The sequence below is a fragment of the Papio anubis genome, chromosome 10 (assembly GCF_008728515.1).
Source record: "Papio anubis isolate 15944 chromosome 10, Panubis1.0, whole genome shotgun sequence".
In the NCBI taxonomy this organism is placed as follows: Eukaryota; Metazoa; Chordata; class Mammalia; order Primates; family Cercopithecidae; genus Papio; species Papio anubis.
Genome location: NC_044985.1, coordinates 55,087,551 through 55,106,303, shown reverse-complemented (window position 1 = coordinate 55,106,303; position 18,753 = coordinate 55,087,551). Strand labels below are relative to the sequence as shown.

The window sequence follows — 18,753 nt, the reverse complement described above, 5'->3', positions numbered from 1 at the left end:
AACTGGGTGTGGTGGTGTGTGCCTGTAGTCCTAGCTACTCAGAAGGCTGAGGCAGGAGAATCACTTGAACCTGGGAGGTGGAGGTTACAGTGAGCCAAGATCATGCTGCTGCACTCCAGCCTGGCAACAGAGCAAGACTCCATGTCAAAAAAAAAAAGTGTTCCTATTTCTCCACAGCCTTGTCAGCATCTATTGTTTCCTTTTTAATACTCGCCATTCTGACTGGCGTGAGATATCTCATTGCAGTTTTGATTTGCATTTCTCTAATGATCAGTGATTATGAGCTTTTTTTCATATGTTTATTGGCTGCATAAATGTCTTCTTTTGAGAAGTGTCTGCTCATATCCTTTGCCCACTTTTTGATTTTTTTTTTCTTGTAAATTTGTTTAAATACCTTGTAGATTCTGGATATTAGACCTTTGTCAGATGGGTAGATTGCAAAAATTTTCTCCCATTCTGTAGGTTCCCTGTTCACTCTGATGCTAGTTTCTTTGGCTGTGCAAGAAGCCCTTTAGTTTAATTAGATCCCATTTGTCGACTTTGGCTTTTGTTGCAGTTGCTTTTGGTGTTTTGTCATGAAGTCTTTGCCCATGCTATGTCCTGAATGGTATTGCCTAGGTTTTCTTCTAGGGTTTTTATGGTTTTTGGTTTTACATTTAAGTCTTAAATCCACCTTGAGTTAATTTTTGAATAAGGTGTGAGGAAGGGGTCCGGTTTCAGTTTTCTGCATATGGCTGGCCAGTTTTCCCAGCACCATTTATGAAGTAGGGAATCCTTTCCCCATTGCTTGTTTTTGTCAGGTTTGTTGAAGATCAGATGGTTGTAGACGTGTGGAATTATTTCTCTGTTTAACAGAGGTCTCTGTTCTGTTCCATTGGTCTATATGTCTGTTTTGATACCAGTACCATGCTGTTTTGGTTACTGTAGCCCTGTAGTATAGTTTGAAGTCAGGTAGCGTGATGCCTCCAGCTTTGTTCTTTTTGCTTAGGATTGTCTTCACTATGTGGGCTCTTTTTTAGTTCCATATGAAATTTAAAGTAGTTTTTTCTAATTCTGTGAAGAAAGTCAACAGTAGTTTGATGGGAATAACATAGAATCAATCTATAAATTACTTTGGGCAGTATGGCCATTTTCGTGATGTTGATTCTTCCTATCTGTGAGCATGGAATGTTCTTCCATTTGTTTGTGTCCTCTCTTATTTCTTTGAACAGTGGTTTGCAGTTCATCTTGAAGAGGTCCTTCATGTCCCTTGTTAGCTGTATTCCTAGGTATTTTATTCTCTTTGTAGCAATTGTGAATGGGGGTTCATTCATGATTTGGCTCTCTGCTAGTCTGTTATTGATGTGTAGGAACGCTTGTGATTTTTGCACATTGATTTTGTATCCCAAGACTTTGCTGAAGTCGTTTATCAGCTAAAGGAGTTTTTGGGCTGAGACGATGGGGTTTTCTAAATATAGGATCATGTCATCTGCAAACAGAGACAATTTGGCTTGCTCTTTTCCTATTTGAATACTCTTTATTTCTTTCTCTTGCTTTATTGCCCTGGTCAGCACTTCCAATGCTATGTTGAATAGGAGTGGTGAGAGAGGGCATCCTTGTCTTACGCCAGTTTTCAAAGGGAATACTTTCAGCTTTTGCCTATTCAGTATGATATTGGCCATGGATTTGTCATAAATAGCTCTTATTATTCTGAGATACATCCCATCAATACCTAGTTCATTGAGAGTTTTTACCATGAAGTGATGTTGAATTTTATTGAAGGCCTTTTCTGCATCTATTGAAATAATCATGTAATTTTTGTCATTGGTTCTGTTTATGTGATGGATTATGCTTATTAATTTGCATATGTTGAACCAGGCTTGCATCCCAGGCATGAAGCCAACTTGATTGGTGGATAAGCTTTTTGATGTGCTGCTGGATCCAGTTTGCCGGTATTTTATTGAGGATTTTTGCATCGATGTTCATCAGGGATATTGGCCTGAAGTTTTCTTTTTTTTGTTGTGTTTCTGCCAAGTTTTGGTATCAGGATGATGCTGGCCTCATAAAATGACTTAGGGAGGAGTCCCTCCTTTTCAATTGTTTGGAATAGTTTCAGAAGGAATGGTACCAGCTCCTCTTTGTACCTCTGGTAGAATTTAGCTGTGGATCTACCTGGTCCTGGGCTTTTTTTGGTTGGTAGGCTATTACTACCTCGATTTCAGAACTTGTTATTGGTCTATTCAAGGATTGAACTTCTTCCTGGTTTAGTGTTGGGAGGGTGTATGTGTCCAGGAATTTATCAGTTTCTTTAGATTTTCTAGTTTATTTGCCTAGAAGTGTTTATAGTACTCTCTGATGTTAGTTTGTATTTCCATGGGTCAGTGGCAATATCCCCTTTATCATTTTTTGTCTATTTGATTCTTCTCTCTTTTCTTCTTAGTCTAGTTAGCAGTCTATCTGTTTTATCAGTTTTTTTCAAAAAACCGGCTCCTGGATTCATTGATTTTTTTTTTTTGAAAGATTTTTTGTGTCTCTATCTCCTTCGGTTCTGCTCTGGTCTTAGTTATTTCTTGTCTTCCTCTAGCTTTTAGATTTGTTTGCTCTTGCTTCTCTAGTTCTTTTAATTGTGATGTTAGGGTTTTGATTTGAAATCTTTCTAGCTTTCCAATGTGGGCATTTAGTGTTATAAATTTCCCTCTTAACACTGCTTTAGCTGCATCCCAGAAATTCTGGTACATTGTCACTTTGTTCTTATTGGTTTTAAAGAACTTTTTGATTTCTGTCTTAATTTCATTATTTACCCAGGAGTCATTCAGGAGCAGGTTGTTCAATTTCCATGTAGTTGTATGGTTTTGAGAGAGTTTTAAAATCTCGAGTTCTAATTTGATTGTACTGCGGTCTGAGAGACTATTCGTTATGATTTCAATTCTTTTGCATTTGCTGAGGAATGTTGTGTTTCTAATTGTGTGGTCTATTTTAGAGGAATGTATATTCTGTTGTCTTGGGGTGGAGAGTTCTGTAGATATCCATCAGGTCCACTTGATCCAGAGCTGAGTTCAAGTCTTGAATATCCTTGTTCATTTTCTGTCTTGTTGATCTGTCCAGTATTGACACTGGGGTGTTAAAACTGCCACCATTATTGTGTGGCAGTTTAAGTCTCCTTGTAGGTCTGTAAGAACTTGTTTTATGAATCTGGGTCCTCCCGTATTGGGTTTATATATATATATATATATTTTTTTTTTTTTTTTTTTTTTTTTTTTGAGACGGAGTCTCACTCTGTCGCCCAGGCTGGAGTGCAGTGGCGCAATCTCGGCTCACTGCAAGCTCTGCCTTCCGGGTTCACGCCATTCTCCCGCCTCAGCCTCCCGAGTAGGTGGGACTACAAGCGTTCATCACCACGCCCGGCTAATTTTTTGTATTTTTAGTAGAGACGGGGTTTCACCATGTTAGCCAGGATGGTCTCTATCTCCTGACCTTGTGATCTGCCTGCCTCGGCCTATAATTCCAGCTACATAGGAGGCTGAGGTAGGAGAATCACTCAAAATTTTGAGTTCTACCAAATCTTCTCATCTTTGTGTCCCCAGTTCACAGGCCCAGTGCCTGATAGATATAGGTTCCCACTGAATACTTAATGAGGGAGGTGGGTATTGGTTTCTTCAGCAGCTGTGACCTCCATCCCATTGTGTGCAAAGTAGGAAGGCATTGGCTCTATGTTTGTATTTTTTGTTAGTCACACAATTAAGGAACTCAGGCAGGTGTGGTGGCTCACTCATGCCTGTAATCCCAGCAGTATGGGAGGCCAAGGCAGGAGGATCGCTTGATGAGGGAGTTGGAGACCAGCCTGGGCAAGAAAGCAAGACCCGTCTCTACAAAAAAAAAAAAAAATTAATTGAAAAATTTTAAAAATTAGCGGGGCACAGTGGTATACACTTATAGTCCCAGCTACTCAGGAGGCTGAGGCTGAAGGATTGGTTGAACTCAGGAGTTTGAGGCTGTCAAAGGTTTTTCCAAAGGCTAAAAAGGTTTTTTTAAAATTTGTTATAGGCTGGGCACGGTGGCTCACGTCTGTAATCCTAGCGCTTTAGGAGGCCAAGGCATCACCTGATGTCAGGAGTTCAAGACCAGCCTGGCCAATATGGTGAAACCCCATCTCTACTAAAAATACAAAAATTAGCTGGGCGTGGGGGCACATGCCTGTAATCCCAGCTACTCGGGAGGCTGAGGCAGGAGAATCGCTTGAACACAGGAGGCAGAGGTTGCAGTGAGCCAAGATTGTGCAATTGTACTCCAGCCTGGGCAACAGAGCAACTCCATCTAAAAAAAAAAAAAAAAGAGATATATACATAAAATTTGGGGATCTACTTTTTTAACCTCATGTTATTTTATAAATACTTTTCCATATTGTCATGTAATAGTCATATTTATTATCTTAATGTCTGCATAATATTCCTTTGATTTACTATAATTTTTTCATTTCCCTATCACTGAAGTTGTTTCTCATTTTTTGCTACTAATATTATATTTAGTGTTCCAGTGAATATCTTCATACAAATATTTCCCTGTACAGAATTTCTTAGTTCTTTTGAGTTACTTCATTTCAGTAAGTTCCCAGAAGTACAATTTATTGGTCAAACTCTATAAACCACTTTTTTCCTTTGGTTTTTGTTGCTGTTAAATACTTGATTATTTTCAGTTTGTTTATTATTTGTTTCTATGCTTAAATTCTATTGTAGTTGTATTATTACTAATAAAAAGTTGTATGATTCTTATTGCCAGCTGTTGGGTTTTGGGATACATGAATCCAGTTCCTCCAAAATAAAGAACTGCCATAAAGCAGCAGGGCTGGAGGAAGTCCCCATAAATACAGTAGGAACATTTTATAGGTTTCTGTGGGGATTCTGTAACTGTAGTGTAAAAAAAAATCTGTTCTGCAGGAACTTAGGATTTAATATTCCCCTCACTTAGCAGTTAAGAAAATGAAGTAACATAAAGAACAGGGTAAGGAAGTTACAGTTAAAAAATAACTGTATCTATTAAATACTTAAGAAATAGCAAGTTAAACTTAAAGCTTAAATGCTTAAAGTGGAAGACCACATATACTCTTATTGTCTTACAGCTTGATTCTTGCCAGGGAAATAGATTGTTCTATTTTCTTTCCTATATGTGGTAGAAATTTGTAGATGGAAAACTCATCCCTAACCTTAGAAATACTATTTTTTCAATAAATAACTTGTTGCCTTTAATTTCACAACTGTCGTGTAATTGTATTCAATATAGTATATTTAATATATACAGAATTTAAAGTATAGTTGCCAGCCCCAATTTGTATGTGATTGCTCGCATATGTTAAAGTAAGTCAAAATAAGTCAAAGAAAAAAAAAAAACCTATTCTAATCTCATTTGTTAAAGCAAGAGACAAAGCTGTTTATGATTATTTGGCTTGTACATGATTGAGTTTTATTTAAATACTGGCGGTTAAACTTTTATCTATGAAACTCTGAAAACATTCTCATTCACGTTTCCTGGAGACTGCAGCATACCAGTTTTGATTTATTTATTTATTTATTTAGTTAGTTAGTTAGTTAAGGAAAACTGTTTCTCACCTTCAGTATTTATAGCCAGGTCACTGGAATATACCCTCTCATATCTGATTGTATAAGCATTACTTAAAATAGTACCATGCTTATCATCATTCCACCCAATGCAACTCCACATTCTGTCATTGTTACCCCCACTTTCCTAGATACTCAGTTTTAAGACCTTGGAATCATTCATAACTCTTACACTTCTCTCCAATATCTAGTTAATCTCTAGGTCTTAATTTCAGTGTTTTCAGTGTCTCCCTCTCCCCCTTTCCTTCCTGTTCTCCATTGCTACCACTTTAGTCCTGGGACTCATTACTCCTAGACCATTCCAACAGTCTAATTGGTCGCTTTTCCTCCAGTCCATCCCCACTTCATTGTGTCTTGCACACTACTTAACTGTTCAGCCCCACATTTAAGATCCTCTGAAATCTGACCATTATCCAGCTCCCAACTTCATCTGCAGTAGTCCAAGAGAACCAGTCAAAATGGAGTTTCTTTTAACTGTTCCCTGTATGCACTGTCTGTATTGTCAGCTTCTGAGTGACATGAATTTGCTCCACCACTTTTCCTCCTAACCTGAGCCCAAACCTACCTTCTCTCAAGTCTTCCTATTTGCCCCAGCTGCATTAATTGGCTGCACTCCCCTTCATCAGGTGCTAGCCATGCATGCTCCACTGTATTATCATTTACTTATTGTTTACTTGCCTGTACTAGCAGAATATAAACCCAAGATGGGCAAACATTACATCTTAAGTCTCTCTGTGTCCCCCACTGCCATGGTAGAAAATAATAGACTAATAGTTGAGAAGATGGACTTTTAAGTGACACAAACCTAGGTGAATTCTGTTTCTGCCACTTCCGGGCTATATAACCTTGAGTAAGTTATTACATTTCTGTTAGCCACTATGCAAAGTGGGCATGATTATAACCCTACCAAAGAATTTTTGAAAGGATTAAATAAGACATATGTATGCAATGTGCTTATTACAATACCTGATATGTAATAAATAAATGATGGTTATTATTATTATTATTATTATTATCATGCTGACTGCTCAGTGTTAGTCGGTCACAGCATGATGCACTTTCAAGAACTGTATAATTTATCCCTTGTCATCAGTCAGGTGACTACATATATCATATGATAATAGTGTTAGAGGTTTTTCTTTTAGGCTACATGCAACTTGAATATGGGGTATGTAATTTTTTTATTGTTTAGTGATAAAAAATTATTCCTGGTTTATTCCAGGAAATTGCTTTACCTAGAGTCTAACCTATTGCAAAAAAAATGCAAACTTTGTGAAAACAAAACAAAAAAAATTACCTTTCTTGCATACAGTTGTTGCTTCTATTCCAAGAAAGACATTTTTTTTTGCAGCAGAAAATATCTTCTCACATAGGGAGAGTAGATTCTGAAACTAAAAATACTTATAGAAAGTGCCAGAACTTAGAAAGGTGACCTTTTCACATGCTATATCAAGTACTCTATCACTTAAATGCAAATGAATCCTTTTATAGAATTTAAAGTAGCTAATAAGAAAAATAAATCTAAAGTTACTTTAAAAATTGCAGGCTAAGTACAAAACATTTTTAAACTTTCATCTCTTTGACAGCAAAGTGTTAGAATACAAGTGTTGTAAGAGGAGCATTTAAAAACTACTGAAGAATGTTCTGTTCATAAATTAACAAAAAGGCAAATAAATTTAGCCTTAGAGTAAAAACCAGCAAACCATACCAGCACCCAAATAGTCATACACCAGGGTGTTCTGAGGACATTACTTTAGCAGCCATTTCCCAGAGGTAGTTGGGGCTTGCAGCACAACCAGATTTAAACAGAAGAATCGTAGGAGTTCCAGGGTTGTACCAGCGCTATCAGTAGGAACATCTGACACAAAATGTATTCATTCCATGTGGAATTAGTCTGTATCATTTGTCTTCAGCTAATCTAGAATGAAAGATGTGGTTCCCTGTCACCATTTTTCTGTCTTCTTCAATGATAAAGCATATTTTACAATCTTTTTATTTTTATTTGTTTAATAGGGATCACATGCAGTGGTCTAAGGAAGAAGAAGCAGCAGCCAGAAAAAAAGTAAAGGACAACTCAGCTGTGCGAGTCCTTCTCAAAGAGCAAGGTAGCCAACTGTATGCTGTAGCTCCTAGAGCCAGAGCTTTAGTCACTTTTCCTCCTCCTCATGTCATTGCTTCTGAGAGTTCTTAGCCTCTCCTGATTTCCTCCTCTTGTTCCATTTGGTAAAATTCCCAGTTCTTCCAGTGTAGTGGGACCAAAGTTAATGAAATTTGTATTCACCCTATAATTGGGTCTTTGAGTGGTCATATTATTGCTTTTTCTGGGAGATATACACATGGGTGGCATTTCAAACAAAATATGAAAACATAATTTTAAACTTTTCCACTTGCTATGCTGCTATTACTATGCTATTATGCATTTCACTTCCTAGGATCTTTGAACAAATTTATAAACTTTGAGCAAAGAAGATAAAGTCACATCAAAATGGTGCTGAAGTTTTAGGATAAATATAAAGTTTCAGTAAGGATTGAAGGCAGTTTTCTTGAAGGCCTTTATATTTGAGTTTAATTTAGGTAAAGCCTTGTCAACCTTCATAAATGGCTTTTTAAAACTTGGCCTATGCTACCATGAAAAAAACTCAAGAGCCGGGCGCTATAGCTCACACCTGTAATCCCAGCACTTTGGGTGACCGAGGTGGGCAGATCATGAGGTCAAGAGATTGAGACCATCCTGGCCAACATGGTGAAACCATGTCTCTACTAAAAATAACAAAGATTAGCTGGGCGTGGTGGCGCATGCCTGTAGTCCCAGCTACTCAGGAGGCTGAGGCAGGATAATCACTTGAACTCGGGAGGCAGAGGTTTCAGTGAGCCAAGATCGCGCCACTGTACTCCAGCCAGGCAACAGAGCGAGACTCCGTCTCAAAAAAAAAAAAAAAAAAAACAGGAAATGTTCATTCCATGTTATGGCTGCTATGAATAGAGCTGCAGTAGACATGGGAGTGCAGTTATCTCTTTGATATGCTGATGTCCTTTCTTTTGGATAAATACCCAGCAGTGGCATTGCTAGATGATATGGTAGTTCTATTTTTAGTTTTTTGAGGAAACTCCACACTATTTTCCATAGCGGTCATACTAATTTACATTCCCACCAATAGTGTATGAAGGTTCTCCTTTTTCCACATCCTCACCAGCATCCATTCATTATTCCATGTCTTTTTGATGTATGCCATTTTAGCTGAGGTGAGATGATATCTCATTGTGGTTTTGATTTGCATTTCTCTGATGATTAGTGATATTGAGCATTTTTTCATATAGCTGTTGGCCATTTGTACGTCTTCTTTTGAGAAATATCTATTCAGATCTTTTGCTTTTTTTTTTTTTTTTTTTTAGACAGGGTCTTGTTGCCCAGTCTGGAGTACAGCGATGAGATCATGGCTCACTGCAGCTTTAATTTGCCCGGGATCAGGTGATCCTCCCACCTCAGCCCAGGTTGGTCTGAAACTCCTCATCCTCCCAAAGTGCTGGTGTTATGGGAGTGAACCACTGCCCCAACCTTGCACATTTTTAAATCTGATTTTTTTTTTTTTTTTTTTTTTTGGCTATTGAGTTGTTTGAGCTCCTTAATATACTCCAGTCATTAATCCCTTGTCAAATGGGTAGTTTGCAAATATTTTCTTCCATTCTGTAGGTTGTCTCTTCACTTTGTTCATTGTTTCTTTGCTGTACAGGCACTTGTTAGCGTGACATAATCCCATTTTCTATTTTTGCTTTGCTTGGTTTTGCTTTTGAAATCTTTTGACAAATGACAAAATAGACAAATAAAAATGCTCCAATGTCCTGGAGCATTTCCCCCAATGTTTTCTTCTAGTAGTTTCATAGTTTCAGGTCATAGATTTAAGTCTGTAGTCCATTTTGATTTGATTTTTGTATATAGTAAATGAGAGCCTAGTTTCATTCTTCTGCTTATAGTTTTCCAGTTTTCCCAGCACCATTTATTGAAGAGACTGTCCTTTCCCCATTGTATGTACTTGATACCTTTGTCAAAAATGGGTTGGTTGTAAATGCATGGATTTATATTTGGGTTCTCTATTCTCTTCCATGAGTCAATGTGTCTGTTTTTATGCCAGTACCATGCCAATTTGGTTACTGTAGCTTTGTAATATGTTTTTAAGTCAGATGCCTCCAGCTTTTTTTTTTTTTTTTTTTTTTTTTTTTTTTTTTTTTTTTTTTTTTTGGAGACGGAGTTTTTCTCTGTTGCTCAGGCTGGAATGCAATGGCACGACTCTCGGCTCACTGCAACCTCTGCCTCCCAGGCTCAAGCAATTTTCCTGTCTCAGCCTCCCAAGTAGCTGGGATTACAGGTGCCCACCACCACACCCAGCTAATTTTTGTATTTTTAGTAGAGATAGGATTTTGCCATGTTGGCCAAGCTGGTCTTGAACTCCTGACCTCAGGTGATCCGCTCACCTCTGCCTCCCAAAGTGCTGGGATTACAGGTGTGAGCCACCACACCTGGCCTCAGCTTTGTCCATTTTGCTCAGGATTGCTTTGGCTATTCTGGATCTTTTGTGGTTCTATAAAAATTGTAGGGGCCAGGCACAAGTGGCTCACACTTGTAATCCCAGCATTTTGGGAAACCTAGACTGAAGGACTGCTTGAGCCCAGGAGTTCAAGACCAGCTTGGGCAATATGGCAAAAACCTGTCTCTACAGAAAACAAGTGTTGTGGTCATGCGCCTGTAGTCCCAGCTACTCATGGGGCTACAGCTGGAGGATCATTTGAACTCGGGAGTCTGAGGCTGCAGTAAGCTGTCATTGTGCCACTGTACTCCAGACTGGGTGACAGAGTGAGAACCTGTCTCAAAAAAAAAAAAAAAAAAGAAAGAAAAAGAAAAAATTTCAGGATTTTGTTATTTTGTTTTCTATTTCTGTGAAGAATATCATAGGTATTTTGATTGGGATTCCATTGAATCTATAAATTGCTTTGGGTAGAGTTGTCATTTTAACAATATTAATTATTTGGACCCATCAGCATGGAATATCTTCCCATTTTTTAATGTCCTCTTTAATTTCTTTTATGAATGTTTTATAGTTTTCCTTGTATAGATCTTTCACGTCTCTGATTAAATTGTTTTCTAGGTATCTTATATTCTTTGTAGCTATTGGAAATGGGATTACTTTCTTGATTTCTTTTTCAGATTGTTCACTGTTGGCATATTTAAGTGCTACTGATTTTTGTGTGTTTATTTTGTATCCTGCAATTTTACTAAATGTATCAGTTCTAACAGTGTTTTGGTAGTCTTTGGGTTTTTCTAAGTATAAGATCATATTATGGGCTGGGCACAGTGGCTCACGCCTGTAATCCCAGAACTTTGGGGGGCCAGGGTGGGCAGATCACTTGAGGCCAGGAGTTCAAGACCAGCCTGGCCAACATGGCAAAACCTTATCTCTACTAAAAATACAAAAAATTAGCCAGGAGTGGTGGTGCATCCCTGTAGTCCCAGCTACTCAGAAGGCTGAGGTGGGAGAATCGCTTGAACCCAGGATGCAGAGGTTGTAGTGAGCCAAGATCACCTTTGCACCACTGCACTGCAGCCTGGGTGACACAGTGAGACCCTGTCTCAAAAAAAAAAAAAAAAAAAAAATTGTCTTTGAACAAGGCTAATTTGACTTCTTCCTTTCCAACTTGGCTACACTTTATTTCTTTCTCTTGCCTGATTTCTCTGGCCAGGACTTCTGGTATTATGTTAAATTAAAGTGGTAAAAGTGGGCATCATTTCCTGTTCCAGATGGATGAATGGATAAAGAAAATGTGGTATATATACACAATGGAATATTATTCAGCCATAAAAAAAGAATGAAATCTTATCATTTGCAGCAACATGGAGGAACTGGAAGTCCTTATGTTAAGTTAAATAAGTCAAGCACAGAAAGACAAATATTGCATGTTCTCATCCATATGTGGGAGCTAAAACAGTGGATGTTATGAAAATAGAGAATAGATTGGTAATTACCAGAGGCTGGGAAGGGGTGGGAGGTGAAGAGAGATTGATTAATGGCTATAAATATACAGTTAGATAGAAGGAATAAGACCTCATGTTCAATGGATCAGTAGGGTGACTAGTTCACAATAATTTACTGAACATTTCAAAATAGCTAGAAGAGGCCGGATGAGGTGGCATATGCCTATAATCCCAGCACTTTGGGAGCCCAAGGTGAGGGGATCACCTGAGATCAGGAGTTCAAGACCAGCCTGGCCAACATAGTGAAACCCCATCTCTACCAAAAATATAAAATTAGCCAGGTCTGGTGGCACACACCTGTAGTCCCGGCTACTTGGGAGGCTGAGGCAGGAGAATCACTTGAACCCAGGAGGCGGAGGTTGCAGTGAGTCAAGATCACACCATTGCACTCCAGCCTGGGTGACGGTCTCCAAAAAAAAAAAAATAGCTAGAAGAGAATAAATGTTTCTAGCATGAAGAAAAGACAAATAGGTGCAGTTCCAAGATGGCCGAATAGGAACAGCTCCAGTCTACAGCTCTCAGCATGAGCAACGCAGAAGATGGGTGATTTCTGCATTTCCAACTGAGGTACCAGGTTCATCTCACTGGGGCTTGTCGGACAGTGGGTGCAGGACAGTGGGTGCAGCCCACCGAGCGTGAGCTAAAGCAGGGAGAGGCATCACCTCACCCAGGAAGCCCAAGGGGTCAGTGAATTCCCTTTCCTAGCCAAGGGAAGCCGTGACAGACGGCACCTGGAAAATCAGGTCACTCCCACCCTAATACTGTGCTTTTCCAACGGTCTTAGCAAACGGCACACCAGGAGATTATATCCTGCACCTGGCTTGGAGGGTCCCACACCCACGGAGTCTCACTCATTGCTAGCACAGCAGTCTGAGATCCAACTGCAATGCGGCAGTGAGGCTGGGGGAGGGGTGCCCGCCATTGCTGAGGCTTGAGTAGGTTAACAAAGCAGCCGGGAAACTCAAACTGGGTGGAGCCCACCGCAGTTCAAGGAGACCTGCCTGCCTCTGTAGATTCCACCTCTGGGGGCAGGGCATAGCTGAACAAAAGGCAGCAGAAACTTCTGCAGACTTAAACGTCCCTGTCTGACAGCTATGAAGACAGTAGTGGTTCTCCCAGCATGGAGTTTGAGATCTGAGAACGGACAGACTGCCTCCTCAAGTGGGTCCCTGAACCCTGAGTAGCCTAACTGGGAGGCACCTCCCAGTAGGGGCTGACTGACACCTCATATGGCCGGGTGTCCCTCTGAGATGAAGCCTCCAGAGGAACAATCAGACAGCAACATTTGCCGTTCTGCAATATTTGCTGTTCTGCAGCCTCCGCTGGTGATACCCAGGCAAACAGGGTCTGGAGTGGACCTCCCGCAAACTCCAACAGACCTGCAGCTGAGGATCCTGACTGTTAGAAGGAAAACTAACAAACAGAAAGGACATCCACACCAAAACCCCATCTGTATGTCACTATCATCAAAGACCAAAGGTAGATAAAACCACAAAGATGGGGAGAAACCAGAGCAGAAAAGCTGAAAATTCTAAAAATCAGAGTGCCTCTTCTGCTTCAAAGGAACACAGCTCCTCGCCAGCAACGGAACAAAGCTGGACGGAGAATTACTTTGACAAGTTGAGAGAAGAAGGCTGCAGAAGATCGGTAATTAGAAGCTTCTCTGAGCTAAAGGAGGATGTTTGAACCCATCGCAAAGAAGCTAAAAACCTTGAAAAAAGTTTAGACGAATGGCTAACTAGAATAAACAGCATAGAGAAGACCTTAAATGACCTGATGGAGCTGAAAACCATGGCATGAAAACTACGTGACACATACACAAGCTTCAGTAGCCGATTCGATCAACTGGAGAAAAGGGTATCAGTGATTGAAGATCAAATGAATGAAATGAAGTGAGAAGAGAAGTTTAGAGGAAAAAAAGTAAAAAGAAATGAACAAAGCCTCCAAGAAATATGGAACTATGTGAAAAGACTAACCCTACGTCTTATTGGTGTACCTGAAAGTGATGTGGAGAATGGAACTAAGTTGGAAAACACTCTTCAGGATATTCTCTAGGATAACTTCCGCAACCTAGCAAGGCAGGTCAACATTTAAATTCAGGAAATACAGAGAACGTGACAAAGATACTCCTCAAGAAGAGCAACTCTAAGACACAGAATTTTCAGATTCACCAAAGTTGAAATGGAGGAAAAAATGTTAAGGGCAGCTAGAGAGAAAGGTCGGGTTACCCACAAAGGGAAGCCCATCAGACTAACAGCAGATCTCTCAGCAGAAACTCTACAAGCCAGAAGACAGTGGGGGCCAATTTTCAACATTCTTAAAGAAAATAATTTTCAACCCAGAATTTCATATCCAGCCAAACTAAGCTTCATAAGTGAAGGAGAAATAAAATCCTTTACAGACAAGCAAATGCTGAGAGATTTTGTCACCACCAGGCCTGCCTTACAAGAGCTCCTGAAGGAAGCACTAAACGTGGAAAGGAAAAACCGATACCAGCCACTGCAAAAACATTCCAAATTGTAAACACCATTGATGCTAGGAAGAAACTACATCAACTAACGAACAAAATAACCAGCTAACATCATAATGACAGGATCAAATTCACACATAACAATATTAACCTTAAATGTAAATGGGCTAAATGCTCCAATTAAAAGACGCAGACTGGCAAATCGGATAAAGAGTCAAGACCCATCGGTGTGCTGTATTCAGGAGACCCATCTCACATGCAGAGACACACATAGGCTCAAAATAAAGGGAAAGAGGAAGATCTACCAAGCAAATGGAAAACAAACAAACAAAAAAAAGCAGGGGTTGTAATCCTAGTCTCTGATAAAACAGACTTTAAACCATCAAAGATCAAAAGAGGCAAAGAAGGCCATTACATAATAGTAAAGGGATCAATTCAACAAGAAGAGCTAACTATCCTAAATATATATGCACCCAATACAGGAGCACCCAAATTCATAAAGCAAGTCCTTAGAGATGTACAAAGAGACTTAGACTCCCACACAATAATAATGGGAGACTTTAACACCCCACTGTCAACATTAGACAGATCAACGAGACAGAAAATTAACAAGGACATCCAGGAATTACACTTAGCTCTGTACTAAGCGGCCCTAATAGACATCTACAGAACTCTCTACCCCAAATCAACAGAATATACGTTCTTCTCAGCACCACATCACAGTTATTCCAAAATTGACCACATAGTTGGAAGTAAAGCACTCCTCAGCAAATGTAAAAGAACAGAAATTTTAACAAACTGTCTCTCAGGCCACAGTGCAATCAAACTAGAATTCAGGATTAAGAAACTCACTCAAAACCACTCAACTACATGGAAACTGAACAACCTGCTCCTGAGTGACTACTGGGTACATAACAAAATGAAAGCAGAAATAAAGATGTTCTTTGAAACCAATGAGAACAAAGACACAACATAACAGAATCTCTGGGACACATTTAAAGCAGTGTGTAGAGGGAAATTTATAGCACTAAATGCCCACAAGAGAAAGCAGGAAAGATCTAAAATTGACACCCTAACATCACAATTAAAAGAACTAGAGAGACAAGAGCAAACACATTCAAAAGCTAGCAGAAGGCAAGAAATAACTAAGATCAGAGCAGAACTGAAGGAGATAGAGACACAAAAAACCCTTCAAAAAAATCAATGAATCCAGCAGCTGGTTTTTTGAAATGATCAACAAAACTGATAGACTGCTATCAAGACTAATAAAGAAGAAAAGAGAAGAATCAAATAGACACAATAAAAAATGATAAAGGGGATATCACCACCGATCCCACAGAAATACAAACTGCCATCAGAGAATACTATGATCACCTATATGAAAATCAACTAGAAAATCTAGAAGAAATGGATAAATTCCTGGACACATACACCCTCCCAAGACTAAACCAGGAAGAAGTTGAATCCCTGAATAGACCAATAACAGGCTCTGAAATTGAGGCAATAATTAATAGCCTACCAACAAAAAAAAGTCCAGGACCAGACGGATTCACAGTCGAGTTCTACCAGAGGTACCAAGAGGAGCTGGTACCATTCCTTCTGAAACTATTCCAATCAATAGAAAAAGAGGAACTCCTCCGTAACTCATTTTATGAGTCCAGCATCATCTTGATACCAAAGCTTGGCAGAGACACAACAAAAAACGAGAATTTTAGACCAATATCCCTCACGAACATTGATGCAAAAATCCTCAATAAAACACTGGCAAACCGAATCCAGCAGCACATCAAAAAGTTTATCCACCATGATCAACTGGGCTTCATCCCTGGGATGCAAGGCTGGTTCAACATATGCAAATCAAACGTAATCCATCATATAAACAGAACCAAAGACAAAAACCACATGATTATCTCAATAGATGTAGAAAAGACTTTGACAAAATTCAGCAGCCCTTCATGCTAAAAACTCTCAATAAATTTGGTATTGATGGGACATATCTCAAAATAATAAGAGCTATTTATGACAAACCCACAGCCAATATCATACTGAATGGGCTAAAACCGGAAGCATTCCCTTTGAAAACTGGCACAAGACAGGGATGCCCTCTCTCACCACTCCTATTCAGCATAGTGTTGGAAGTTCTGGCCAGGACAATCAGGCAGGAGAAAGAAATAAAGGGTATTCAATTAGGAAAAGAGGAAATCAAATTGTCCCTCTGTGCAGATGACATGATTGTATATTTAGAAAACCCCATTGTCGGCCGGGCGCGGTGGCTCAAGCCTGTAATCCCAGCACTTTGGGAGGCCGAGACGGGCGGATCACGAGGTCAGGAGATGGAGACCATCCTGGCTGACACGGTGAAACCCCGTCTCTACTAAAAAATACGAAAACTTAGCCGGGCGAGGTGGCGGGCGCCTGTAGTCCCAGCTACTCGGGAGGCTGAGGCAGGAGAATGGCGTAAACCCGGGAGGTGGAGCTTGCAGTGAGCTGAGATCCGGCCACTGCACTCCAGCCTGGGCGACAGAGCGAGACTCCGTCTCAAAAAAAAAAAAAAGAAAACCCCATTGTCTCAGCCCAAAATCTCCTTAAGCTGATAAAGCAACTTTAGAAAAGTCTCAGGATAGAAAATCAATGTGCAGAAATCACAAGCATTCCTATACACCAATAACAGACAAACAGAGAGCCAAATCATGAGTGAACTCCCATTCACAATTGCTTCAAAGAGAATAAAATACCTAGAAATCTAACTTACAAGGGATGTGAAGGACCTTTTCAAGGAGAACTACAAACCACTGCTCAACAAAATAAAAGAGGACACAAACAAATGGAAGAACATTCCATGCTCGTGGATAGGAAGAATCAATATTGTGAAAATGGCCATACTGCCCAAGGTAATTTATAGATTCAATGCCGTTCCCATCAAGCTACCAATGACTTTCTTCACAGAACTGGAAAAAACTTTAAAGTTCACATGGAACCAAAAAAGAGCCCACATTGCCAAGACAATCCTAAGCCAAAAGAACAAAACTGGAGGCATCATGCTACCTGACTTCAAACTGTACTACAAGGCTGCAGTAACCAAAACAGCACGGTACTGGTACCAAAACAGAGATATAGACCAATGGAACAGAACAGAGCCCTCAGAAATAATACCACACCTCTACAACCATCTGATCTTTGACAAACCTGACAAAAACAAGAAATGGGGAAAGGATACCCTATTTAATAAACGGTGCTGGGAAAACTGGCTAGCCATATGTAGAAAGCTGAAACTGGATCTCTTCCTTATACCTTATACAAAAATTAATTCAAGATGGATTAGAGACTTAAATGTTAGACCTAAAACCATAAAAACCCTAGAAGAAAACCTAGGCAATACCATTCAGGACATAGGCATGGTCAAGGACTTCATGTCTAAAATGCCAAAAGCAATGGCAACAAAAGCCAAAATTGACAAATGGGATCTAATTAAGCTAAAGAGCTTCTGCACAGCAAAAGAAATTACCATCAGAGTGAACAGGCAACCTACAGAATGGGAGAAAATTTTTGCAATTTACCCATCTGACAAAGGGCTAATATCCAGAATCTACAAAGAACTTAAACAAATTTACAAGAAAAAAATCAAACAACCCCATCGAAAAGTGGGCAAAGGATATAAACAGACACTTTTCAAAAGAGACATTCATGCAGCCAACAGACACATGAAAAAATGTTCGTCATCACTGGCCATCAGAGAAATGCAAATCAAAACCACAATGAGATACCATCTCACACCAGTTAGAATGGCGATCATTAAATGTCAGGAAACAACAGGTGCTGGAGAGGATGTGGAGAAATAGGAACACTTTTACACTGTTGGTGGTACTGTAAACTAGTTTAACCATTGTGGAAGACAGTATGGCGATTCCTCAAGGATCTAGAACTAGAAATACCATTTGACCCAGCCATTCCCATTACTGGGTATATACCCAAAGGATTATAAATCATGCTGCTATAAGGACACATGCACATGTATGTTTACTGTGGCACTATTCACAACAGCAAAGACTTGGAACCAACCCACATGTCCATCTGTGATAGACTGGATTAAGAAAATGTGGCACATATACACCATGGAATACTATGCAGCCATAAAAAAGGATGAGTTCATGTCTTTTGTAGGGACATGGATGAAGATGGAAACCATCATTCTGAGCAACTATCACAAGGACAGAAAACCAAACACCACATGTTCTCACTCATAGATGGGAATTGAACAGTGAGAACACTTGGACACAGGATGGGGAACATCACACACCGGGGCCTGTTGAGGAGTGAGAGGAGGGTGGGAAGGATAGCATTAGGAGATATACCTAATGTAAATGACAAGTTAATGGTTGCAGCACACCAACATGGCACCTGTATACATATGTAACAAACCTGCACATTGTGCACATGTACCCTAGAACTTAAAGTATAATAATAATAAAAAAAAGAAAAGACAAATATTTAGGTTGATGGATATCCCAATTACACTCATTAGAAGGTATTAAATTATCACATGTACCCTGAAAATATTTATATCTATTATATCTCAATAAAAATAAATGTTTTATAAACCTGACAATGACAAGCATTGACAAGGCTTTGGAGAAATTGGAGCCCTTGTGTATTGTTGGCAAGATTGT

At 39.5% G+C, this 18,753-nt stretch overlaps 1 protein-coding gene across 14 annotated transcripts in view; it reads left to right on the top strand.

The window, feature by feature from the left end:
- The window catches only part of METTL8 (methyltransferase like 8), a 186,677-nt gene that overhangs the window by 54,324 nt on the left and 113,600 nt on the right, over positions 1-18,753 (top strand). For all 14 annotated transcript variants that reach the window (XR_002516416.2, XR_004176552.1, XR_002516415.2 and 11 more), the window contains one exon: positions 7,605-7,696. Coding sequence is in view for 7 of the 14 variants with exons in the window: in XM_003907595.3 (XP_003907644.1) it covers positions 7,605-7,696 (92 nt within the window). In the remaining 7 variants the exon portion in view is untranslated. The remainder of the gene's footprint in view (positions 1-7,604; positions 7,697-18,753) is intronic.